This window comes from Epinephelus fuscoguttatus, linkage group LG6 (assembly GCF_011397635.1).
Source record: "Epinephelus fuscoguttatus linkage group LG6, E.fuscoguttatus.final_Chr_v1".
Classification (NCBI taxonomy): domain Eukaryota; kingdom Metazoa; phylum Chordata; class Actinopteri; order Perciformes; family Serranidae; genus Epinephelus; species Epinephelus fuscoguttatus.
The window spans coordinates 24,409,156-24,435,861 of NC_064757.1; the positions used below are offsets into that span (position 1 = coordinate 24,409,156).

At 40.7% G+C, this 26,706-nt stretch overlaps 1 protein-coding gene across 1 annotated transcript; it reads right to left on the reverse strand.

Annotated features, from left to right (window-relative positions):
* Window positions 1–1,726: 1,726 nt before the first annotated feature.
* Window positions 1,727–26,706, reverse strand: LOC125889894 (guanine nucleotide-binding protein G(q) subunit alpha). The gene is made up of 7 exons (XM_049578149.1): window positions 25,608–26,706; window positions 11,554–11,738; window positions 8,493–8,647; window positions 8,202–8,330; window positions 6,275–6,404; window positions 5,307–5,460; window positions 1,727–3,082 (listed from the first exon to the last, which is right to left on the reverse strand). Exons 1-7 carry the CDS (start codon window positions 25,741–25,743, stop codon window positions 2,892–2,894), a joined length of 1,080 nt encoding a protein of 359 aa, XP_049434106.1. The 5' UTR covers window positions 25,744–26,706; the 3' UTR covers window positions 1,727–2,891.

The following is a 26,706-nucleotide window of genomic DNA, read 5'->3' on the forward strand; positions in this document are numbered from 1 at the left end:
CTGGAGCCTATCCCCGCTGACACTGGACAAGAGGCAGGGTACACCCTGGACAGGTCACCAGACTATCACAGAGCTGACACATAGAGACAGACACACTCACATTCACACCTATGGCCAATTTAGAGTTATCAATTAACCTGCATGTCTTTGGACTGTGGGAGGAAACCGGAGTACCCGGAGAAAACCCACACTGACATGGGGAGAACATGCAAACTCTGCACAGAAGGGCTCTTCCACTCGAACCAGGAGCCCTCTTGCTGTGGGGTGATAATGCTAACCACTGCACCACTGTGCCGTTCAAGAAAGAAAGTAGTTCCTACATGAAACTGCTCACAACAAGGTCCGTGAATTATCTTGAGTAACCGGTTCATGATTTCTGTTAAGAGACATTGCTGTTGAGTTCAAGTGCATTTTTTTTGGTGCTTTGAGCACCACAAGCCGAGTGCCATCTTGTTGTATTATACTCAAGAGAAGGCAGAACAATCTAGACTGATAAACAGCACTACAGGTAAGAGGAGAAGATGTTTGTTTGATTTTGGGGTGAACTGTCACATTAAAGGTGACGGCATTCCCATGTATTAGCATTAACAATCCCATAATTACATCCTTAAGATTTTTTTTTTACAGAATCTGAGCCAAAGCAACATTTAACCTGCCGTCCACCTTGATCTACATGCTAAATAAAACCTATAAGGGTGGGTGGGTGTTGGAGGGAAGGGGACTGCTCAGGATCACTAGGTGTGCGGTACGCTACGAAATCTCAAAGTTAACCAATACTTATTGAGATGCTGTGTGATTAAGTTAAATATAAAAGAACAAGAATGAGTGACGTGACTACACCTATATGACAAGTGCTCTGTTGCCTTTAAGAACTAAAGGATTGCAGTTAGCCCTGTAGTTTGGATTCGGTCTGCAGTTTTTCATATAAAAGTCAATTCAACAAACCGGCTACTATGAGTACTGGCATATACCAATCAGCATGTTGTTGGGTAATAATATTCCTCTTTATGCAGTTCTGAAGCTGAACAATGTTTCTTTGCTGAGAAACAAAACTGGCAAAACACAAAATTTTACATTCTCCTCTTAAAAAAAGGAAACAAAAACAAACATGTAAATAACATATTCTTTTTCTTCCAAAAATGAATTAGCCATTAGACATACAATACAATTACATAGATACATATTTTCAATACCGCACATTCAATCTGCCAAGAAAGTAATGATTACAAAGCCAACAGAGATGCTGCCATATATATAGAGAGATGTATGTACAATGATTATAGCATTCATAATTGCACTATGCCTCAATAAATGTAAATTACAGGCTTATGTTCGAGGGAATCGTTACAAAAAAATACTCAAAGTAACGTGGGAATGAGGGGATTGCAAATCAGAGGTGCCAATAATGAAAGAAGAAGGGCTTACTTTGGTACAAACTGAACATCAACACTGTGCCCTTTCACATAGGAATTAGCCAAATTTATTCTCCACTGCTATTGAACTACAACAGTCAAGACAGCTGGGCTGTGATTGGACGAGGACAAAGACACGGCTAAGATGGGACTGGATGGGGTGGAGGCCAGGGGGAGGCTGTGATTGGACAGTTTGAGCAGTTCAGCACACTGGGTGATGTCCTCCTCTCCTACAGCCTGATAATCAACTGTAGCTTGAGTCAGTCCAGGCTGTGGTTGTCTGGGTGGAGGTTTGCTGGGAGGGCGGGGGTGGGAATACCGTTGACTTTGTCGAATACTTGCAGGAATCAGTCGGTTGATTGTTCATTAGTGATGCTCTTTTCCGCTCTTCAACACTTTTCATTTGAGTAGTAAACAGCGCAAAATGGAGTCCGGTGCTTGAGTTGTTTTGGCATTGGCAATAAGTACACATATTACCGTAATAATAAAAAGCGTTAATGTGGCACAGTTGAACATAATCATTTAACAACAATGTCTCATAAATTATCACATCCTCATCTCCCTCCAGTTTGTGTAAAGCAACCATTGTGATTTTCATGACGTAGCAGAGCGGAGGTCCCCCTGTGCACCCTCACCTGCTTGCTCGAAGATCAGAGTGCGTTTTTAAAGCCAATTTCTCTCAAACTTCGTTGATATTTCACCCCCCACAATGTGGCAAATCCACGGTCACACGTGCTCTACTCGTTGGATGGTACCAAAGTCAATGCAATGTGATAATGATTTAAGTCAGTCAATACCAAATCAATATGAAATAATTTAAAAATCACAGTTTATACGTATTTATCAAGTGACTTGCCAATCAGTCCTTTAAGCAAAATGGAAGCTCTCAGTACGAGATCTGTTACATCATTTCCTGTTGGGCCAACAGGTGAGTGCCCAGGACGACAGATAAGGAGGGAGGGTAAAAAAAAAATTAAAATAAGGAATGAAAACATTTTTCTTGTTTATAAAAATGCAGGAGGCAGGGAGCACATTGCATTCGGTCCAGCTCTGATGTATCAGACTGACGGACAAAACAACCCCCCAAACCTCAAGTGCACAAATTAGTTCCTTTCTTTCTGTCAAAAAAAACAACAACAAAACTTCACAATGCGCAAAGCCTAGAAATGAGGATTGTTGCTGTACATATTCAACAGCAAGTCCCTCGCTGACCCTTCCAAATATCTTGACCCCCCCCTTCCACCCCCCACCCCTCGTATATTTCGTCAACTCCTTAAATAGCAAGATAACATTTACTTTGCTCACCCCTTGGGGACCAAGAGATCAACAAATGGCAAATAAATTAGTATTATGCAACCATTCGATTTTTTTTCTCTGATTTTCTTTTCATGTGTGTGTATATGATCTATCTCTTCACAGATTATGTCAGTCAGTGTGTGTGTGTTCAGGGCCTCCTGTTGGCAACCCCGCTCCCCCGCTCTACACCAGGTTGTACTCCTTTAGGTTGAGCTGCAGGATGGTGTCTTTGACGGCAGCAAAGACGAATCTGATGTTCTCTGTGTCAGTGGCACAGGTGAAGTGAGAGTAGATGATCTTGTCACTGTCTGGATTCAGGTCCACAAACATCTTGAGGATGAACTCTCGCCCTGCTTGGGCATCCCTCTGGGGACCTGAAGAGGGGAAGACAATGCTCTGTGAGTGCACTTACAACAGGGAACAGCTGTTTCTGTCATTACAGTAAGTACCTGCACATCCAAAATACATTTGACAGGATTTGATTCTCCGGCAGGCTAGTGCATTTTAATCTATAGGGATACTTATATTATTCTTCCTCAGACGTTGAACTCAAACCATTGTTTTGCCCCGCCCAAAATATATAATTTAATATTATATATTAAACATAAACATAACATAAACATGTGGGTGACTGGTCGACTAAGATTCTTAATCGGGGGCAGCCCCAAAATACACAATAAAAAATAATTCCAAAACTCATTATGTCCAATACTGTTCTTTCTTCATTACAACAAACAAAAAAAGGAAGCTTTGTTTGGTACCTGTCCTGATTTATGTCTTAACACTCAAGAATATTTAGACAAATTAATTTAATGTTGTTGAATCTGAATATCTTTCATAAATAAACAGATAATTGCCACATTTTAAGACAATTGTTTTATCATGGCTGAAAGAAATGAAATCTCAGACTTAAGCCCTTGTAATTAACCAATATAAAACAAATATATCTAATACTGTATAACAGGCCTATCCAGCTGGCAGCCTGTGGGCCACTTCCAGCCCAGAAGCCACCTCAGAGTGGCCCAGCATACATAAATCTGATATACTGTGTAAACTCCATAGAGTGTCTAGAGGTCGGTAGCGAGTGAGCCATCTCACCTCCTTCTCATCTCTGTTACACATGCCTCGTGCTGATCGGGCAGGATGCACAGATCAATACAGCGACATCACCAATTATATCTTTAACAAATCAACATTTTCTCATGTGATGCAGTTCTGATCACACATGGTAGCTTTTTAAAAAACCCATGCTATGGTCAAACAGTACAAAAATGTGTCCTGTGTCTTTTCCTAAATACTTTTTCTTGACCTCGAAAATGTCATGAGATGAGGTGTGTGTGGTACAGAGAGGGGAGTAACATGTTCTGGTTCTGAGCATTGATAGTAGGGCTGCAATGATTAGTCGACTAATTGATGACTAATCGGCGATTAGGAAAAAAAGTACTATAATAAAAGTACCCCAAAATACTCTTATTGCAGCTTCTTACGTTCAAATGTTGGCAACTTAACACACTCTCCCATGACAGTGAACTAAAACCCTTTGGCGTGAGTACGAAACAAGACATTAGATGACATAATTTTGGGGTTTGGGAGAGACAGACCGACATTTTTCAACATTTTAACACATTTTCCGATAAAATGATTAGTTGACTAATCAAAGAAATAATCGACAGATTAGTCGACAATGAAAATAATTGTTAGTTGCAGCCCTAATTGATAGCTCTTTTTCATTCTGTTTCTTCATTTCATGATATGTCTGGGTTGGATATGTGACTTTCGATTCTTTTATTTCAAAAGTAAAACAATAAACATTGATATTTTTATTACATTCATTTGCATTTTTTTTTTAATTTGTCATTACCAAAAGCTAAAAAAGGTCTTTAATAGGCTGCTGAAACTGTCTGGCCTCTCCATTTCTTGGTTTTACAATCTGGCCCAACAAAATTTGTAACTGAAAAGCTCTGCTGTATTATGTATCGCACAATTTTTTTTGCAATTTTTGTCAGATACTGAAACTGACTGATATATCAAGCAGCATCATTATCTAAACAGAACTACAAGGATAATACACTGATGGTATTTAATGTTATATTTGCCAGAATAATACAGAATATTAGGGATCAGAGGCCAGATTCTGCCTAGTCAGATGATCCCTCACAGCAAGGGCTTGGTCTAATTGTCCAGAAAGTTATCAGACATAATGGCACCAAACAGACAGAATGTAATTGAATACTTTGTTAGTACATTCACTGTACCATACGCAGTCTTTTGCGATGTATTTATCGCACAAGTTGATATCATGATGACTATTTAAAAAACAAAAAAACGATACATAGTGCAGTCCCAGCCAAAAAAGCTAAACTGACACTTTGTGTTCTTTATTACATCAAATGAACAATAACACAAAAGTCACATGGCCTAATTTTCAGAAGAAGTTTATTACCCTGAGGAAGGCATGTCCAAAAAATCTGCGAAGCACCTGCGTTCGTGCTTTCACAGTGTATCACTATGGAGTGACGCAAACTAGCAGCTGACAGGAAGAGCTCTGTGCTGTGTTTCAGGTGTTTGATGTTCGCGTTGGACCGAGCCGTCACTCACCGTCATACTCTGGAAAGTAGTCGACCAGATGAGAGTACATGATCTTCTCCTCCAACAGATCCTTCTTGTTGAGGAAGAGAATGACCGAGGAGTTTTGGAACCAGGGGTATGTGATTATTGTCCTAAACAGAGCTTTACTCTCCTCCATCCGGTTCTGCAGAGAGAGTGTGTGAATGTGTGTGTGAGGAGAGGTGAAGAGAGGGGGAGAGAGACATACAGAGAGATAGAGAAGGACAGAGGGAGAGTTAATCACTTAATTAAACCACAGTCTTTCATACTCATTAAGTACAGATTTTAATAAACGCTTTACCACACCAGAGGGAGAACAGTAACGATGAGAGAGAAGGCCGGCCGTGTCGCCTTCAACAGTTTAATTTCTCCCTTGCACTTGATTTCAGTGTTTAATTGAACAAAATAACTGTTGTGAAAGCAAGCCTCAGACATCACCCGGCAGAGCAGTGTATTAAGAGTCCTAAACAGAAGATCTCCTGTATGTTATAAAAACGAATCTACTGACATCAGAACAGAGAGGACATGCAGCTGGTCAGTCTTCTTGTTCTTGCAGGGTTGTGGTAACAAAGGAAGGAAAACACATGGGCGCAGAAACAGACGACACACACATACGAACACACACCTGCTCATTAATACACTTTAACAAACTGACACACACGCTATGTCCTCTTAAGAAGGAGATGTGGCCCGAGGCGGTATTCAAAACAGCTGGCTGATCATTTACAAATGCTTTCCAAGGGAAAAAAAAGGTGAAGCAAGGCCAGGCAGGAGGAGAATCTGATTTCCATTGTTTTAAATAAGGAATAGATTTTTATCTTCAGAGCCAACTCATCTTCCACATCAAATGAAATATTAAAGTGTTTCAATAGGTGAGGTGGTTTTTTTGAATATGTGAAGCTAAGACTCACACTAAGAATATAGTTTGGTTATTAAATTTACTTCTGTTCATCATTCACCTCATTGTCCGATTCCACCAAAACTTGGTCGTATTCGCTGAGCGCCACCAGGAACATGATGGATGTGACGTTCTCGAAGCAGTGGATCCACTTCCTCCTCTCCGACCTCTGACCTCCGACATCCACCATCCTGTCGTGGCAGCAGCGTGCAGGAGAGAGAAAACAGTCAGTATGATATCTCGGAATGTCTGCTTGAATTTCTTCCTGACACATATTGCGGGGTATTGCGTAATTAAAGAAACAATAAACCAAAAGTGAAACACATGGGATGACTGTGCTGATCCTTCGGCGTGACTTCGATGTGATTCTAATATTCAACTCGGTGAAAGCAGAACATTAACATTTTGACCTTATCTACTACTTTAACTTATAATATTCAAAGTGAGACAAGGGACAAAGGGGGTTAATGTGTCATACACTGAAGAATCAAAAGTGAAACAGCAGCTCAGTGTGAAGCTGTTTCAATGCTTTCCTGAAGCTGTGATAAGAAAAGAAAGTTTATCAGTGTTCTAACGGGAGAATTCTGTGCTTCAGTCAGGAAAATACTCAAATCCTTTACAAGAGTAAAAGCAGTAATGCCACAATGTAAATATACTTGTGAACAAGGCAAGCAACTTTTCATAACTTTACTGTTAGGTACTATAAACCTTAAAGCATCTTATGTTACTTACATTATATCAGCTTATTGTACTTTTGATGTTTTAAATGCAAAAACAATTATAACCAATAGATTAATGTAGTTGGGTGAAAAGTACAATATTTCCTTTTTACCTAAACATCAAGCGACATTGTTTAAAATCTTAAGATAAGTCCAGTAAGATATCTGACAACTTTGCATGAATAAAGGCACTTTCTTACTTTACATCTATGACAAACATAGTTGTGTAAATATGTTGTAAACTAAAATGTTTGGGAATCCTAAACTTATTAGGATCAAAACTCCATTCTCCTTTAGGTCAGGTCAGTAGTTGAGGACTATTATTATTCTATATTATGTGAATGGCTTTGAGATCTAAACGGACCCGCTTTCTTTTAACATTTCCCTAAACATTTTCTGTGCTTTTACTGATCTGAACAGCTGTAAAGACAAAATAACAACAGCAGCACTGTCATTGTGTTGGTATGTACCATAGACTGTCCAATAAAGATGGACAGTATGACAGCCTCTCAAAAGTGAAGCCAAAACACCTCCATCACCCTTTGGTGGCTGGCTGCAGTACAGGTCATAAACTCCTTCCCCATCATGCAGCAGATGGGACATGAGCCAAACTAAAAGCAGAGTACACGTCAAATAAATTTTTCCCAGAGACGGTTTCTGTCATTTTAGGTAGTTCTTATCACGCTGATGTTCAAGTGTTTTCTGATACGTTTGGTTTTCATAAGTTATTTGATGCTCTAAAAAGGTGGTGTGACATCATGACTGACAGCTGTGACAGACTCAAGATTGAGTCGGGTGGGTGATGGGGCGGGACCTTGATGCCGTGGCTCCATCCCTGATCATTACTGCACAGACTCTGGCTCCAGACGCCAGACTATTCAAGAGAACTTTAACAAAACTATTAATATATGCAAACTTCATACCTGATTATGTAAACCTCTTGTGAGGGCTACAGTATTTTTTTTTTTCGCTTTATGCATAGTTCTGTTGTGGACCTAATGTCTCTAACTCTTTGTCTATCCTGTACCACATTCCCTGAAGATGTATGTCATGATCACCAACTGCATTGTTTCAAAAAAAGTCTTTCATTAAAAGTTATTAAAAAACATCACCAGTGCAAGATAGCAGCGAATGCATCCAAGTAATTTTGGCTTCATTTTCTTACAGCAGAAGGAATGTAAAATGTGTTGTCCATCTTTATATATGGTCTATGTTATGTACACAAATGCTATTCATGTTTTCTGATCCTGAATATTTTTTCTTTCTCACCTGAATATGACACTCTGCAGGTCAAACGGGTACTCAATGATGCCTGTGGTGGGGACTCGAACCCTCAACACATCCTGCTGGGTGGGAAGGTAAGACGGCTCAGCGATCCGGTCCAACGCGTTCAGGTAACTACAGTCGCACAGAGGAAATGAAACAGGGTGTGTATTTGTTATCACATCCAAAACATTACTCCAGTTCCCTCCAGAAAGTATTTCACCATAAAAAGCCTGATGTCAGTTCATACCCAGTCTGGTTTTGACATTTGTATCGTGTTGTTTCCACTCTACTCACTATTTAGTGGAGTCTGAGAGTTGGTATTCCCTCCTCCGATCGTAGCATTCCTGGATGCCCGGGTCATTCCATAAACTCTTGATTGCATCTACATAAGGCTTCTCGAACATGGAGACCTTTTCTACGTCCACCTCTCTCACGATGTTGGCGTTGCCCTAGAGGGAAGGAGCAAGAAAAAAAAAAAAAACATGCTGTGATGTCCTGAGACTCATCTTGATTTAAAAACCCCAAACAAAAAGTAGTACATAACCTATCAAAAACTTCATCAAGCTTTTTGGATAATGACTATGAAAGACAATCAACATACAGGTTATGCAGTCCTAATTATCACTGGTTTATTTTCTCCCTCACTCAAATATTCTATATCCAGAAATTACTCTGCACCTCCAGGCTCAGCATGGACCTAATATCTGAAGCTCAAATCCCTCTGGGGCTATTAAGGGGAAAGTTTGATGCCCCAGATTCCCATTAAAACTCTCCTGTGTCCCATGACAAGAGATCAACATGTGCCTGCATGTGGAAACTGTTCCTCTCTTATGTGCTGCACTAATTATAGTTAATACACAAATAGTAATATAAAAGAATATAATAAAATTAACAAGTGAGATGTCACAGAGGAGAAAACACTTGTCCAGAAGACATTAGATGCACTGTGCTATGGTTGGCCTTGTTTAACCTACAATCATTGCATTTATTATAAGTGGCCAGACAGCCAGTGTAAACACGATCGACAGGTTTCATTTTCACTTCCTTTGTCATGTCAGTGAACGCCTTTGTCAAAGGTATGGCACTTCCCATTTTCTGTATATGAGAGCAGAGGGATGTTGGGCACAGAGTATGACAGGCATTCAGTAGTTTTGTAGTACACACACACACGATGTTTGCTGAACTCAGGTGCTTTCATTGTACACTGCCAGTACTCCAGTGTTTTTCCACTGAGTACTGACTGTCTTTTGAATGACTGACATGTATTTGTTTTAATGAAAAGGGATTATAGTAGCATTATTTTTACTCTGAATAATTGTTCTGCATTGTGTTCAAAGTGGGTAAAACAATGGTGAAATGGCCAGGCTGAAATAGCACATTCAGTTTCATTCTTCATGAGCACGCACATGTGGGGTGGGAAGCGAAAGTTAATGCGGACAATAGTGATCCATCCACCACAACAGCAAAGAGTCAAACTCAAGTTATGGTGCCATTGTAAAGTGTCGGTGCTGACCAACATGTGGCGGCATCTGTTATGTGGCAAACTGTTGCTTTACCGGGCCAGCAACCTTCAGAAATCTGCTTATTAAAGGGATAGTTCAGAAGTTTTGAGGTGGGGTTGTGTGAGGTACTTATCCATAGTCAGTGTATTACAACCAGTAGATGGAAGTCAGCAGGCCCACAGTTTGGAGAAGCAGACAGAAGTACTGACACAAAACTTAAGCAACGTACTGCTGTGATTGGTGGTTTACAGAAAAACATTTTTCAGGCACCTGAGAAAAATCTATATCAATTTAAGTATATGCTACATTCAAAAAACTTTAATCACTTTACATTGTCATCAGACAGCCCTTTCTGATGGGGAACTGAACTTAAAGTGAAACTTATCTGTGGTCCCTCTGAAGCCAACAGAACCCCTTGGCCAAAAAACAGTAATTTTACCTGACTGAACATGAAAGCTGCTGGTCTACCACTGCCTTGACTGGGTTCCCCATACATTCATTTATTTGTGGCAGCCCGCCATGATATGAACGTCTGGTGCCATGTTTTGATTTTCTATTTTTGGAGCTGGACCGTTCATTAGGTGCACTGAAAGAGCTCCACATGCCGATGGTTATTCACTGCACCACAGTATTGGGGTGCAGAGCGTACTCTGGGCACAGACGGAGCAGCAGAACAGCACACACTTTGAAAGTGAAATTTAACCATTCATTGCGCTGGTTCTAAAAGTTTGCTTTCACTCACAGACAGCTGCTGCTGCTCTCAACCAATCACCCCCCACCGTCATCAGCTACCGCCACACATGGTAGCTCATTAGCAAAGCTAGCACACTGTCATATGGTCTCTCCAAATCCACCACAAAGTTACATTTTTTTTAAACGTACTCGTGGCAAATTCAAGACCTTAACTTTACAGAGGGAAGAGTTTCACAGGCACATTGGATATCACGGAGATTCCCATAGGAATGAATGGACTTCCAGTTGCCCCATCTCCGTACTCATACGTAAGTGGAAACGAGGCCTTATTATTGTGTGACTTTGATGTTTTAAAGGGTTTTTCTTTAGATTCACGAAACCCACACAATAGCACAAACTAACAGATTGAGGCAGCAAATTTTTCTCCCCTTTTTCTGTGTGTTACCAATAAAACACACCCTAACACTCCAGGATTATGATCTGACTTTAGGATATCCCCCTAAAATTTACTTAATAATTTATCAGCCCCTCGTAACCAAATCTCTACAAAACCTTTCAGAGAGAAACGTCTGACTGGGCTGTGGCCCGGCAGGAAGAAGCTGAAGCAGCGTAGTCAGCTGTCACCTGAAATGGTCTGATTTATTTAAAAAAGGTGATGATGACTGCGCTCCACTGCTTTTCAATTGTCCCTCTCGCAGGGAATAAACCGTGAGTAAGAGGTTACTGTAACAGCTCCCAAAGCTTTGACTACAAGGGTGACAGAGGAGACAAAAAAAGGACCTCAGGAGAAAGCTACAGAACACTGAGGTCAAATTTGGGTGAGGAGTGCAGGGCAGGTCTTTCTTGTGTATTTGCATACGTGTATTTGTGTGGACATACGCACTCACAGATTTGTGTGCACTGTAACACAGGCAAAGACAAATACACAGAGGGTGTGATGGAGAGCTGGAGTGCTTTAGGGACACAGGAAGTATCAAAAAGGACAGGAAACGATTATGGATGGCTGTTCCAAATAAGATAGACGGCTCTCTAAAAATATACAGGGACTCTGTGGCTACTCTGTAGCGTCTTTTTTCCCTTAAACTATTAGTCATCCTTTGCAACAGTCGTCATTTCTGTTGAGGAATCTGAAATGGCTCGGGTGAAAGGTTCTCATTTACCTTATTGTGCTCATATTTGAAGGGGACCTTGAGGGTCTCTGAGGCTCGGATCATGGCCTGCATGGCTGTGAAGATGTTCTGATAGACCAGTTTGGTGAAACCCCTCTTGTCTTCGTCAGAGTAACCAGCGCCGTGGATAATCCTCATCTGTTTGATGAATGTGCTCTTCCCACTTTCCCCAGTGCCTGAGAAAAAAAAAGACAAAGACAGGGAGTTTATTTATTTTGTACGTTTGTGCAGGGTTTCTTTTAACCAAACAACACATTTAATCTCCTGCGTCGGCATCCAAACTCCTTATTCCTACCATACAGTAGAATACTTTGAAAAGATTTTTAAAATACTTTTAAAAGATAATATGTGAGTTTCTAGTCACAGATTTTGCAAGGACTGGGGATCTTGCAGGTTCACTATTTGCAAGACTAAAACCATTTAATGCTCCTGCTCCATCGAGCCAAATCCCTTTGAGAAATATGACATCCTAACAACTGTCCGCAAAAACACACAACTCTAGAAACACAAGAGAAAAGGTGTCATATGTCAACAATATTCTTGTCAATCAGGCATTAAAAAACAAAAACAAAGAGAAACTGCATTCGTGTACAAACTTAAAATTTTGGCTTTTGTCGCCTGAACTCGCTACAAGCCCCCACTAGTTAGCTCCATTATTTTAGTGGGAGGAGACCGTGGGAATGAGAGACGAGCTGTTTCTAAAATTAAGATTTCTCAACTAAAATAAGTGCCGCTTGGTGGATCAGACACACATTGACTTAAACACTGACTCCTGCTCGCTCCACAACTTGACCAGTCTCTCCTCCTTTACCATAGTCCAAGATGAGCAAGATTTGTTCGAGTTCTTGCGCCTCCCTGGCTTCTCCTCCATTTTGACTATCTATCTGGTTTGCTGCTTCCTGGTGCTGGAGGGAGTGCAGCTATTGGCTGCTGAAAATGTTCACATCATTAATCTTCAGTAATTGCATGAGCCAAGACTAAAAACTTACGATAATATTAAACACGTTTGATTTTATCGTGATGTCAAGACGAGAAAAAGACTGACTTAAGACAGCTCAGACTTAGTTTTATGACCACCTTACACCAAACGATTGAGATCACGGGAGCGCAACAGAAACTCCCACGATTTTCTGTTGACATTGGTAATTGGTCTTCAATAGTGAAATCGCTTGAAATGTCTTTTGGGTGTAAGGTGGGTACTGAATGGACATTTAGATATTTATGACTTTTATGGACCTCTAAACTGAGCAACAAGAGGACAGCCATAAAACTTTCAAACATGTTCTTGCAGATGAGAGTGCAATCAGAGACACAGCTCCACAGTTGGGGTAGCTGCTGCTTTATTAGTCACTTGCCCAAATACAGACTGCCGTCTTTACTATAGGCCCTTTTAATCAAGGTGCACAGAATAAGCTAAAGTCACACACCTTATAAAGTTCCTCTGACAAACTTTTTGGCAAACAGTTGCCTGTTTACACAACCAGCAGACACAAGGTCAGATCGTGTAAGAACATTTCTGTAACATTTTAAACGACTCTAGTCTGACTGGGATGTTGTGAGATGTTTGTAAAGCCTGCAGCAGCACAAGGTGAAAAACACACGGAGAGGTTAAATCATCTTGTACAACCTTCTAAGATCTCTGTAATGCATTTTTTTTTTAAATCTCAGTAATCATCATGAAGCCATGAGGAACATTACCGAGAATTAATAATTAAAGCAGTTTTAATTAAGAGCAAGATTTGGCTGAATATGGGAGTGAAAATCCTTCTAAAAAGATTTTAAAATGTAAATGTGAGGACTTCTCCTCAGGGGAAAAAACTGAACCGTGGCTTTTTGTAACACAACATCCTGTCTGGGGAGAGACATGCGCGCGCGCGCGCGCACACGCACACACACACACACACACACACACACACACACACACACACACACACAGATGTACAGCACATGCACTCAGTATGTACTCACTCACTCACTCACTCACTCAGTCAGCCACACATATAATATTCTGCGCTGGCTACTTTCCTCCCAGCCTGTTTGCTTGGTCTGGTGACAGACCAAGAACAACATCTCTCTCCTCTCAGTGGTGACAGGGACTATTTGGGTGTGAAGAGCTGGGGGTGTAATTTCTCTTTGGTTCATTGAGAGTCTTGGCAGACGCGCTGAAAGGTCTAACTTTACCTCACCACACTAACTCTTGAATAACTTTGGCAGGAAGGAGTGTATGTGTGTGTTTAGCATGTCAGTGGCCAAGAGATGTGTGCTGCATTCCAGTGTAACCCCAACATCTCTGTTATAAAAGTCTATATTGTGGAATATAAACTCTATTTTAGCCAAATTAGGCTCCTTACTGCCGGTCCACAATACAGACCAAGCACTTAACAAAACCAAGATAAAGACATAACTTCAGCTGTAATACCATAACCTCCAGAGAAACAACTTTTCTATTGTGGGGTTGCCAATTTAGAAGCCTAAAATGAGCAGGATAAATAGTAATGACAAAACAGGAGTTAGCACAATTTCACGCTAAGTGCTCTGGAGCCAAGCACTTAACTCTTAAAGGGACAGTTCACCCCCAAATCAAAAATACACATTTTCTCTCTATAGTGCTTTTTATATTTTGGTGTATGGACGAGATTAGTTTACAGCTAACCAATACTGCTAGCTCACCTAGCGCCACTGAGCTGGCTAAGGTTAAAGTTTAGCATAGGAGGACGCGTCTCATGTGTAGATGCATACTTTTTTCTGCATAGTGATGCAGTCGGTGGATATAGTTCGCTAGAAAGAAAATAGTTCCTACATGAAACTGCTCATAACAAAGTCTGTGGATTATCTTGAGTAACCAGGTCATGATTTCAGGAAAGAGACATTGCTGTTGAGTTTTTCAGATGATTTCTTTTTTTCTTTTTTTTTAGCTTTCAGCACCAAAAGCCGAGTGCCATCGAGTTCCATTAGGTTGAAGAGAAGAAAAAAGTACAGCCGATATCTTCAACTAGGGCTGAGTGATATGTCCTGAAAATTGTATCACAATTTTTAGGCTATATCTCGATACACGGTATATAATCTCAATATTTTAAAATCTCCTCAAAAGCACTCCATTAATGCTAGGACTGGGAGACAGAATGGAACATAATATTTCTGACCAAATACCCTCCGATGCAAAAAAGTTGTATGACTATTGTTTTTTGTTTTTTTCAGAAAATATTAATACACAATAACGACTAAGTGGGTTAAGGCAAGGGTTAAAACAAAAGCCTTTATTATTTATTTTCAGCTTTTGCACAGCCTTTAAAAAAAATGAAAAAACACCATTTATGCCATATCATGATACGATATCCAAAATCTATGACAATATATAGTCTTGAATCTCAATAACGAAATAATCTCTTCATATTGACGCCATATCTCCAACACTCAGCAACTCACACCAGAAAAATCAAGACTGATAAATAGCACTACAGGAGGGAATAAAAATATGTAGTCTTGACTGTGGGGTGAACTGTCCCTTTAAAATCCTATTTACAACTGTATTTTGTTTTTTTCTAGCCACTTACATTACTAATTAATTTTAACTTATACATTCAAACTACACCCTTTTTCAAGACCAAGGCCATTTCAAACATGCTTCCACTATTTGTTGTTGCGTTGGTTTACCTGTTAGCGCTACATGCTAATGTTGTTCCTCTGGTGCACCTTAAAATATTCACCTTGTGGCACCGAAAGCAGGGTGAGACTTGTCACCACCTGGTTTCCACCCACACACTCTGCCCACCCATAATTAACTATTACAGTAACCTCAATGACAAGCAGTAGTTGTTGCAGGCTACAAATAGTGTTGCACAAGAGTTAATGCCTTACGGCATCCACCCCTAAAAATAGACACACTCTATTTTTTTTTTTTTTTTTTTAAACAGGCGAAGTGGAACAGTGAGTAATCTCAAAAAACATAAATTAACTGCCAGTGGGTTTTGGACTTGTACTGGCACAAAGGATCTGGGTTGCTGTTGTGTGGCACAGTTCTGATCTCCTCGCTGTTCAAACACAGGAAATGGGAGAGAACCTGATGTCCTCGCACAAGAGCAGGAATGTGAGTGGCTCATGAATTCATCCATGGATAGGAACATTTATGATTAAAGCTGCCTTTAACTTGCCAAAATGACCTATTAAATTCAGTTTTACGTTACAAAATTGGGATTTAATGAATTTTAAGACAGCTGAGTCTACTTTTAAAAGTTTCTTTTGGGGATTAACCCATTTATGAAAATAATCCTCTCAGATAAACTTAAATATATAAATGACTTGAGGTGGGGGGAAAATCAATACAGCACAGTATTGCAATATTTTGACAACATTTTCCTTTGGAGACAGAATTTGTAGTTGTAAATAAAGGTAATAAATCACAATATATGTTATCACAATACTCAACATATCACAAAACGTTTAAAATCGCAATAATATTGTATTGTGACTTAAGCTATTTTATACAGGTTACCTTGGATTATAGAAAAATGAGAAGGTTACACAGTGTCGTATAACCAACAGCTGTATGTAAGATAAGAAAAACGATTCAGAAGCTTTAAAATATTAACGACAATTTCTCCAGAATATTCCAGGATCGCTTGACCACATCAGGGTCCTAATGGATCTTCTCTATTACACCAACGAGAGACACTGAGGAAGATAAAGAGACAGCGAGTAAGCTGGGTATGAGTGTGTGTGTGCTGGCCATTAGAGGCTGCTGAGTCACCTTTCAAACCAATGCAGTGACCCAGGATTAACCCCGTGTTTGAGGCTGGCGCGAATGGCTCGACATTACATCTGAGAAGAATACGTGATGCGCCCCAGGACTCGTGAACGTGGACGAACTCAGGGGAAGGAGAAAAGAAAAGACAAAAGACAGAAGGCGCGCTGCTCTGTGTCTGTGTGTGGTGCGTTCATTGACTTGTGCAAACTTGACTGTAAGCTGTCAAGTATTCATAGCCTATGCTTTCACAAGCTTTAAGTGTAAGAACAAAGAATAAGCACATATAAAGATAATCAAAAGGATCATGAGAATTTGGAAGCCTTCTCCATTAAAAGCTACATTTTTTAAGAACTGCTGTCTCAAGTTATTGTAATTGTTTTGTATGTGATCTGTTTGTCAGGTTTATTGATTTTTTCTTTTTCTTTTTTTTTTCTTTTTTTTTTACTTATCTTATAGATCAATGTTATGCTCATCAGTTTTTGTAAAATGTAATACTATTTGTCACGCATAATGGGTAGCCTACTTGTAATGAATATTTGATCACAAAAGTGTAAATTTGCAATAGTGTGTCCCAGTGATGTCATTTTTCTGTAGGCCAATGTGGAAGTTAGCTTCTCCCTGACTGCCTCGTCAAAAAGCCTTTCGCATTTTGGATAATTACAGTAAATAAACTGTGGCAAACAAAGGTTTATGATATTTATACATTTTGTTTGGGAAGATCATTTTCACAAGTGAACACCAGTTTTATCATTTTTGAAGCCTAAATGCAACTGCCAGGAGTAAAAGGCAAAAATGTCGGGCTATAAACTAACATCACCATGGTCACGACTTAACATCGCCACCACAACAAGGCTGTAAAGCTGTGTTCAGCATGATGATGTTCTGTAGTCTCATTTCTAATATACCTAAAAGTGTCAATTCATGAGTTGGCTATTTACCAATGTATTTTATGACGTAGATCAAAACGTGAAAGTCTCTGAAAGTTGCGGTAACCACAGACGTTATTTTTAGGCATTAAACCAAACCCATTCAAAAAACTTCAACACAATGGAACTGGGAGTGCAAAAATGCTAACTAATTTTTCAGCACATTCTCACTCCGACCTCGCCACTTATTGACGTTTGGTCATGGACTTTCCACGTCCACATATGATGTGCAAGGTACTCTGGGTGCATTGGTTGTTGAGGTTCTGGGACACCGTGTCAAGTTTTGCCTGTTAGGTGCATTGTGTTCTTTCGAAATACACGTCCGTTTTCACAGGAAATTTACTATTTACATACAGTCTCTTTCAAAGTAAACACAATACGATGGTATAACACCACAAATTGACGTTTTCTTTCCTTCAGCAACAAATGCACATGGTTGGGTTTAGGCAACGAAAACAGATGTGGGAAAAAAGAACAGGGTTTGGCTTTAGAATCTTACACCAAACTCTCAGGTGAAAGTTGGTGTGTGTTGGACCCATACACCACCCCTCCCGCCTACCCCAGTTAGACTTTGTCCGCCTCAACTTCTGTCCTTGTCCTGCTGCCGCCAGGCGCCATTAAACTGTAACAGCAACCGGCATTCTGACATTAAAGGACTCCTTTTTCCTTGGTTTCTGACACTGCAAGTTACTGCCCAAGCGTTTTAAGACTCATTCCTGGAGCAATCCATACCTCATGGTGGAAATTTTTGTACACCAACTGACCAACTAACCAACAGAGTGACCTATGGAGCTGCTGGTTGAAGCTAAAAAGGCTGTTGTTAAATGGCCATAGAACAAAGTCTTGGAAGCTGCGCATTTCCACAGTCCCTGAATGCACCGCATCAGTGTCAGCTATGCACAGAGACGCCTGCAGCTGACTTTTTAAACCAAATGGGATAAAGGATGCAAGCGCACCACTATGATGCTCGAACATCATTATAAAAAATGCATGAGCAAAGAGGAAATGAATTCACCACTGAGAGCTTAGCAGCACCTCGAGGAGAGAGTTTACACACAGAGCACAGGGAAGCTGTAGTACACACACACATTCACTTTTACAAATGCTATAGTACAACTTGCAGATTGTTTCTCCAACTACAGTGTGTAGTAGGCTATCTGTGCAGTAGTCAGATCTGTAAACACCACATTGGTTAGATTTATCCTTACTTAACCTGCATCATCACACTGTGGGCTGTGCTTCTCACAGCATTTAACAAGGGTCAGACACTGCTTAGATCTTATCATGAACTATAAGGTTATAATGTGGTTACAACAGAATTATTATGGGATCACTGTTGTAGGTATTGGTAAGAATGTCAAGCTCTCAACAATACATGAGCTCTTCTCCATCTCAGCTAAATGAACATGATTTTCAGCTTTTGCACTTTGATGAACTGAAAGTTGAGAGCTCTGTTCTCTGATCTGAGGAGTTGGTTTTGGTTTTCAATTTCATAGACAATAAACTCACTCCTGTGGGTGTCAAATATATTCAGTGTTAATGGCGAGCGGCCTTACGCCAGCACCAGCAAATCTCAAGGCAAAACAAAAGGCAAACATGAATTTAATGAAAATACTGCTTTGTACCGACGTACCTCTCTAGACAGCATTGTGATGTTCTGCACCAGCATTCACCATATATGTGTATATGCCACTGAGAGTTATTTTAGTTAAGGACAACTGGATGTGAATTACACTGGAGAAAATCAGGATATATTAAGTACTGAACTGCATTACCATGTGTTATGACCTGGAATTTAATAATATTGTAAAACTGTTTTTCCTCCTTCATCTGGCACTTTCTATAGCTGCATTCATACCAGAATCATATGACATCTTTAGTGCTTCCTCTCACAATTACAACCATGTGTTTGTTAAAAGCTTGTTAAAAGTTGCGATGGACTTTGTTCAGCCGTAGCCTTGACAAAGTTCCCACAGCGTTCATCTGGCTGATAAAAGCAGCTGACAGTGATTGGGTTAGATCGACACTCCTGCACATGTTTCTGACAGATGATATGATAAGTTTAAGAGTCAAAAGTGTAGATTAAACTTGTTGTAATGCAGCAATGACCTTAAAAGTCACCCAGCTGTGCAAAATCTGAACACAGTTTAGCTGATATAATTCTATAATCTTAATTGTTTAAAACTGTTGTGCTTGTTTGGATGTTTTTAAGCCGATCTACCTTCAGATCCCGTCATCGCACTTATCTATGATTTCCTCTGTGTAAGTGTGTAAAGGGGGGCAGATATCATAAACTAGGTCCAATGGCCTCTTGAGGGTTGAAGCTGGGCCGTGCCACTTCTGTAATTGAGCAGTTTTAAATCAATTTAGCAGACGGAGATGAGCCTGGTAATTATTCACGTGTGACCCTTTTGACTGTCAACAGATGTTTCAGACCTTAATGCCCAATAAATAGAAGTCAGATGTATGCAATGCAAGTAGGAATGCAACAGGGAAGTAGAAAGTACTACGCAGCATTAACTATATCCTAGGAGGGTAAAACTGAAGGCACCTGACTATTGATTATTTTTAATTTTGATAAATCTGCCAATCATTTCTATCAGAAAATTGTGATAAATTTACATTAAAATTTACCAGAGCATGAGTTGACATATTGAAATTGTTTTTTGTTTTTTTTTTTACCCGAGCAACAGTCCAAATCCAAAGTTTACTATCATATGTGACAAAGGAGCACCAGAGTTGCCATAAGGCTGCGGTAGGCGAGGTTCTGCCGTTAGGTGTGGCTGTGTTGCTCGGAATAAAGAGAGAAGGGGTGGCCACTCCGATCTTTTAATACCGATTCCGATTTTGTACAAATAACGTGATCTGTGCCGATACCCAATCCAAGGACACAATGGTTCCTATCCACAACTCAAAGTTTTTCAGTTTACTGTCATAAAGGAGTAAAGAAACTAGAAAATATCCACATTTACAGTAAGGTGCTGGGATTAAAGAATGTTGACTTTTTTTTCCTTAGAAAAATTACTCAAACCAATTAATCATTTATCAAAGTAATTAGCAATTAATTTAATAGTTGACAACTGGTCGATTATTCGAGTAATTACTGCAGCCCTAGTGATTTTGCTCATGGGTATCTAAACAGGTTTGGCCTCAGTGGGCAAAAAACAATATCTCAATCCACTTTGATAAAATAGATTATAATAAGCTACCGAAATGCAGTACCATCCTAGGAGACCCTACACTGTGCATGTTTTAGTAGTTTCAGTTCAGTGTTGTGTGTGTGTGTGTGTGTGTGTGCGTGTGTGTGCACTAAACACACGCCAATCAGGCAAAGCATCTCTCTTACTATTCATGATCCACACAAACATGGACGTCCTACAGAAGGAACGAGGGAATTTGGTTCATTGACAGGACTTTTTTTTAAGTTCAAGCATCCATTAACTGCTATTGTACCATGAGCTCACCAAAACAAGTTCCAAAAAAATTCTGTTGTAACAGCACTTCTCTACAACTTTCCAGTCTCCAGTCGCTATGTCACCATTCCTCGGCTTAGCTGCTGCTTTCCTTTCTTCTTCATTCATCTTCCCATGACTGCACAGGTCTGGAATCTCAGCTAATGTAATGGAGCCTTCTCTCCCCTGTTGCTTTACATTTCTCCAGACCTAATGTCATGCTTACAAAGGAGAGGTTCTCTTTCCTCAGAAATTAAGGTGAGAACAGTCTGACTTTAGTGGTATTCATCATTTTTACCATCATTTAAGATGTACGTCCCCTAAATCAAGGTCTCGCTTCTCAAATAAACATTGTTTTAAGCTAGACACCCCCGTCACAGGCACATTTCAGAAAGTTTGGCAAGTTAAAGAGAAGTGCTCTTCTCTATCTCAACAACCAGTCAAGTGCCCTCTAAGCATCGTCAACTCCTCCTCCAGTGGAGCAGCTCAGTCAATGAGCCTCCATTGGAAAACAAGAGAGTTCGCTTGTGCCGACTTCCGTCCCAGAGAAAATTCTAAATGTGCAGACTGCACCTACTCAATTTCTGCTGGGCTGTCAGTGGGAGGGCCGAAGATTAATTCTCTGTCCCCACAACCGTCTCATTTCTCTGACATAGAAAGTCAAAGTCAAAGGTCTTATCCAGCTCATGGTGTTATTATGCATCACTTTGTGCCTATGTGCCCGTTTTTGCTTATGTGTTGTGACATCCTATGATCAGGTGGCTAATGAGGTAAATTTCGCTGTTAGCATTTTATGATTAACTTTTTGTCATAATTCATAATTATCTTTTGAGTGCAATAATTCAACTGCCACAATCTCCTGTGCAGTTTTTCAACTGTGAAATATTTTCACTTCTTGAATATATATCAATTCGACATACAATGCACACAACTTGTATATTCCTTATGTTTACTCTAATTCTGTTCTTATTCTATTCTACTGATGTATATATTGTAGTTATATTTTCACACTTAAAGCCTCAGCACACTGGCAATATATTTTATTTTAATATTTAATTTTTTATATCTTGAGTGTTAAACACGGTAGCATCATGCACATTTTATTTTATTTTAATCCACATTTCTTTTCTATTTCATTTTATTGCTTTGTATTTACATACTTTTATTTCATACTCTTATTCTTACTTCTTAGCTCCATTCTTTACATCGAAGCAACTGTAACGAATCATAATTTCCCCTAAGGGATCGTAAAGTATTTCTGATTCTGATTCTGAAATTAAAGTTATACATTGCAGGAATTGTCGGTTTCCAGCTAAGTAAAAGTGAAAGCAAACCCCAGATTCACTCTTGGTTTGAAACAAGCTTTGTCTGCTTGGTGTTTCGCCTCGCTATCGTTTTTTCAGCTGTTCGCAATTTTTGTAGCTTCCTCTTATAGATGCAGCTGCTAACCGTCAAGCACCTGGTTGCAACCATTTTTAAAAAAAATCCCGACCTCACCCTTTTCTGTCATTCCTGCTTTTGAGAGATCTTGCTAACCTACATCTGGTTAGCCTTGCTATCATCAGAAAACTCTCATGTTTTCTCTTGTTTTATTGGTTCCCAAATGATTCAAATAAACTTATGTTTTACTCTCAGTATTAATAGGGTCTTTTGTCAAGCATGGCACATGATGCAAAATATCTAAAGTTGATACAGCTACATTTTGGCTAACAATGCCAACAGCGGAGACAGTGCTAACAACGCAATAGTGCTGACAGAGCGAATGGTGTTAATGTAGGGGGGGGACTGGAGGGTGAGCATTATGCTTCTGCTTCAACACTGTTCTGGCACCATGGGTTGGGACTGTGTTATCAGCAGTAACAGCTGTATGGACACAGTGCAGAGCGGCAGGGACGTACATGCACTGACATGCACTTGCAGCCGGACAGTCTACCAGCACAAAACAGAGAAGCTCGAATTACAACACACACAGAAGGAGCAAGACTTCATCGTCTGCTCAAGATGCCATCATTCCACCAAATCTGCTGCTGTATCAATGCTCCTAACGTTGCATACAGCTCCTTTAACATGAAGCTTTGAGCAAAAACAGGCGGGGGAAAAGATTTATCTGTTGTTTCTTTCCTTGTAAACAATAGGAGGTCTGCGCTGTTCTAATGATGACATCACTATGACTAATATGACAGTGATTTAATTTTCAGTTAATGTGTTTAGGTGCATATATTGCTGGAGGAGATCGAATTCAGTGTGCTGCTGCCGAGATGCCACGCCTTATTCTGATTTGGCTGACACTGATTTTAACTGCACTTTTCCTGAGTCACCTATCTCAGTGAAGCCTTTAGTGTCTCTGACTCATTAGCTAGCTTTAAACTATGTGTGTGTGCCAGACGGCTCCTAAGCATTACACTACATTACACAAACCCCCTTCTCCTCCGCCCGCTGCAACAACTCTTCCACTCTGTTGCTAGTTACGTATTCTTGGTCATCTGCCCGGTTAAATGAGTGACAATTCCAGTACATCTCCCTTATTAGTTTACAACGCCTTAATGGATATTAGGTTGCACAAGGAGGATGGATTAAAGACTCGTAATGTTTTTTAAACTTCCTCATTTGTTGTGTTGTGTGGGCTTCGATGTACCCGGCCTCTGCGGATATAAAGCAATTAGTGGGTTTGAAAGACTAAGTGGAGAAGCTGAGATGATTTGTGAAAAAAAAAAAAAAAAAGAGCAACGGACATTTTGAAAATTAGACAAACTTCTAGACTTGACTGAAGAGTTTTGTTCTAGATCCCACGGGACATTAGGCAATTAGTGAGTCTGAAAACCCGCAGTACACAGACACTGTAGCATATGGGTTAATGGAGCCATAGTGGAGCACGCACAACTTCCTCCGGTTAACTCTGGCACTAGTAGTGAGAGCAGTGGAGTCTGTGTGAAATATACCCACGAGTGCTTTCACTGTGAATCCAGAGCCCTGTGTGTAAGCTCATATATTCGATGAGCTCGAGTGTCACTGAAAAAGTGGTTGATTTAGCCAGAAACGTGAGCTCAGACACCAGCATGTTGGTGTGAGATCACACATATGGTTCATCATTACTGGAAACTTTTTACTCTGCTACTTAATGGATCGCATCTTCCCTGCGACTCAATATTCAAAGGCATTAATTGTGAACATCCTGTCATTAGAGGCCATAAACCACTCTGAAACATAACACCACACACTGATAAGAAGCTACTACACACAATATACATACTGTCATTTAGTTTGGGCCATCACTCATTTATCACTGAATAAATACTGTATTTTATACTGTTTTATGAGAAATACAGTTACGTCTTCAGACTTAGACATCACCACTTTTCGGTTTGGGTCATTGGCTGTTTGTGCATTTGCATAATAGGCGAATTGTTGGGTATTAAGAGATTAGAGGAAAACAACAACACAGTTATTTGTGCATAGTTAACAAGGGAGGTGGCAGTCAGCTCCTTTAAATCCTGTTAAGGGGATTCATTTCAGCATTTTGAACTACCCTTCAAACTGTCCTAAAACACCCATAAAGAAGCAAAAACCCTGCCGAAAGTAGTCTGGATAGTACAATCTTAACTCCCAGCGTGCTTCACCACCTTCTCCTCCATGCATTATCTAAGGGACTGAGAGACGATGGCTCTGGATCAGGAAGAAAGGGTTCTGGCTCCGATCTCTACAACTACGGTCGTCACAACTAAATGGGCTTTTTGTTTGCCAATCTAAAAACGTGATGGTGAGTAGATGACTTTCTCCGGTATGACAAATACTTCTTGACAGGATTAGCACCCAGCTTCATACCACAATGCACAGGCACCATAAGATCATTTACTGGTTTTACAAATGGCACTATTATTTTATGATTCTGTGTGGATGAACAACATAAACGGTAGGATCAAGTATTTCAAGTCACTGCATTTGGTTTCAACTTGTTTAAGAATGATTTATGTAGATTAAAGTGGGTGCATGAGCATACCATCACACAAGCCTCTACTACAGGGGTGTCAAACATACGGCCCAGGCTCCAAAGGGTCCGATCCGGCCCACTGGATGACCCTACACACCTAATAGTGATGCACTGGTGAGGTCTAAGAGGTGCCAGGTCTCAGGGACAAGTACATTGAGTAGCTTTCAGAGGCCTTTCCACTCCGACCTTAATGCAGCTCTTTTCTTAGACTTTAGTTTGGTGTGGACTGAGAAATATTTGTGAAATTGCATTTATTCTTCTGAAGACATCACAAGCTGTTTGTCATCTGCTTTGTAAATGGATTAAAGTTTATTTCTTTAGACAAAAAACTAGAAAATTTTGGAGGTGTCTGCATCTATAGGATGGTTTTACAGCTCCGGCCCACTTGCGATCAAATCAGACTGTAAGTGGCCCGTGAACTAAAATGATTTGGACAACCCTGCTCTACTATATCTTATAGCAAAGCATGTTTCCAACCTTGCTCCATACACTGACACCTGTGATATAATCACTGCCAGGGTTAGGTGTTAAGCTGCAGTGCTGCCTTGATTACTCCCAATAAAACCCTAGACTTTGGCCCAGCCAGTGTTTGACACACTCATGAGCACACCACCTGGACGGGCCCTGTAGGCCTGGCTGCACAGGTTGTTGTCTCTCCAGTGACATGCATGGAGAGGTAAAAAGGTGAGGCCCATGAGCATTTGTTTCCTCGACACTAACAGGTCGCAGTTATTCAAATCAGGTGTTTTTTGTACACTGGGAGGCCTGACTGGGCAGCATCACCTGCCAATCTGTGCACTGGACTCACAACACTCAGACACATCAACCAACTTCACTCAGGTGGGAAGCCCCATTAACAGACCCCCACCCCTAAGGTGTTTTTGGGTGAGAGGAATGTGCGCTTTGCATCTCCTCTCCCTCCCCGTGGAGCTTACCGAGAAGCAACAGTTTCAGTTCCCGGCGTGCGTCTCTCTTATCCCGGCGGAGCTGCCTCTCGATCTCGTCGTTGATCCGCCTGGCTTCTTTCGCCTCCTCGCTGAGGCAACACGCCATTATGGACTCCAGGGTCATTCTCACTCCTCTTTGATTTAAACAAAACTCCGCTTTTTTCCCCTCTCACTGACTCATTCAGATTTCAGATTGGGTTAAAAAAAAAACACACAAAAAGCAGAGGCCTGTGAGAGCCAAATAACGTCCTCATACAGGCCTACGTATGGTGAAATAACGCGTGGACGCCCTTTATAATGAGCCCGTGCACAGCGCACAGATTGTGGTGGAAAGGAAAATGAGATATTTGAGAAATTATTGACCCCCCCCTCCCCCCGTTTCCCTTCGCTTTCTGGGCTTCCAGCCTCAAAATAGTCCCCCAAAGCTTGCTGAGTTGAATATCTGTGCAATCTTAATTGGTGTAATCTGCTTTTCCTTCTCAATATGATCAACAGATCCTTTTAAGACACATCCTCCGTGCTGGGATCTCGTTAAGCGTTGCCATCCGTGCCCGGACACCCTCCCTTCAAAGTCCTCAATGTTGCTATTTTTTCAATCAGCAAAAATCCCCCGTTTTCAAGTGGTCGTCCGTGGGTGAGGGCCACGGGAACAACACATGAATAAAGCTGTCCGTTTATTTTCCAATGGCTCCACTCCCGGGCGTGGTAAGGCAGAATATGGCGGACTTTCACTCCAATCCGCTAGGCTGGGATACAGTACAGTTATCTCTCTCTGTCTGCTCAAAAACCCAAGAAAGCCACACATAACATGGCTTTTCAGCTGGAGCTGTCGATGCCGCGACGCAAATGTATCTCAGCTGCTCTCACAAGGCGTCCACGACACGTCCACGGCTGCTCGGCGGGGCGAGCGGAGAGGAATACACGGCGTGTTGTTGCTTTCTCCCCTCGGCCAATCTTCTCCTTTTCCTCAATTCTCTTCATGTATTTTTATTACACAGGCCATCCACTCCTCCGCTGGCAGAGTGACGTCGGCCTCCCATCGACAAGGGGGGAGTGTCACGTCAAACACACGCCACACACAAGTGTT

What these genes read in the sequence shown, in the direction of transcription:
- LOC125889894 (XM_049578149.1), bottom strand. Translation starts at nt 25,743, where the DNA reads ATGACCCTGGAGTCCATAATGGCGTGTTGCCTCAGCGAGGAGGCGAAA. An exon ending in TCAAATATGAGCACAATAAG is followed by an intron (nt 8,648 to 11,553) that starts GTAAATGAGAAC and finishes CCTTCCCTCTAG; the next exon opens with GGCAACGCCAACATCGTGAG. An exon ending in CTACTTTCCAGAGTATGACG is followed by an intron (nt 3,083 to 5,306) that starts GTGAGTGACGGC and finishes TCCCCTCTTCAG; the next exon opens with GTCCCCAGAGGGATGCCCAA.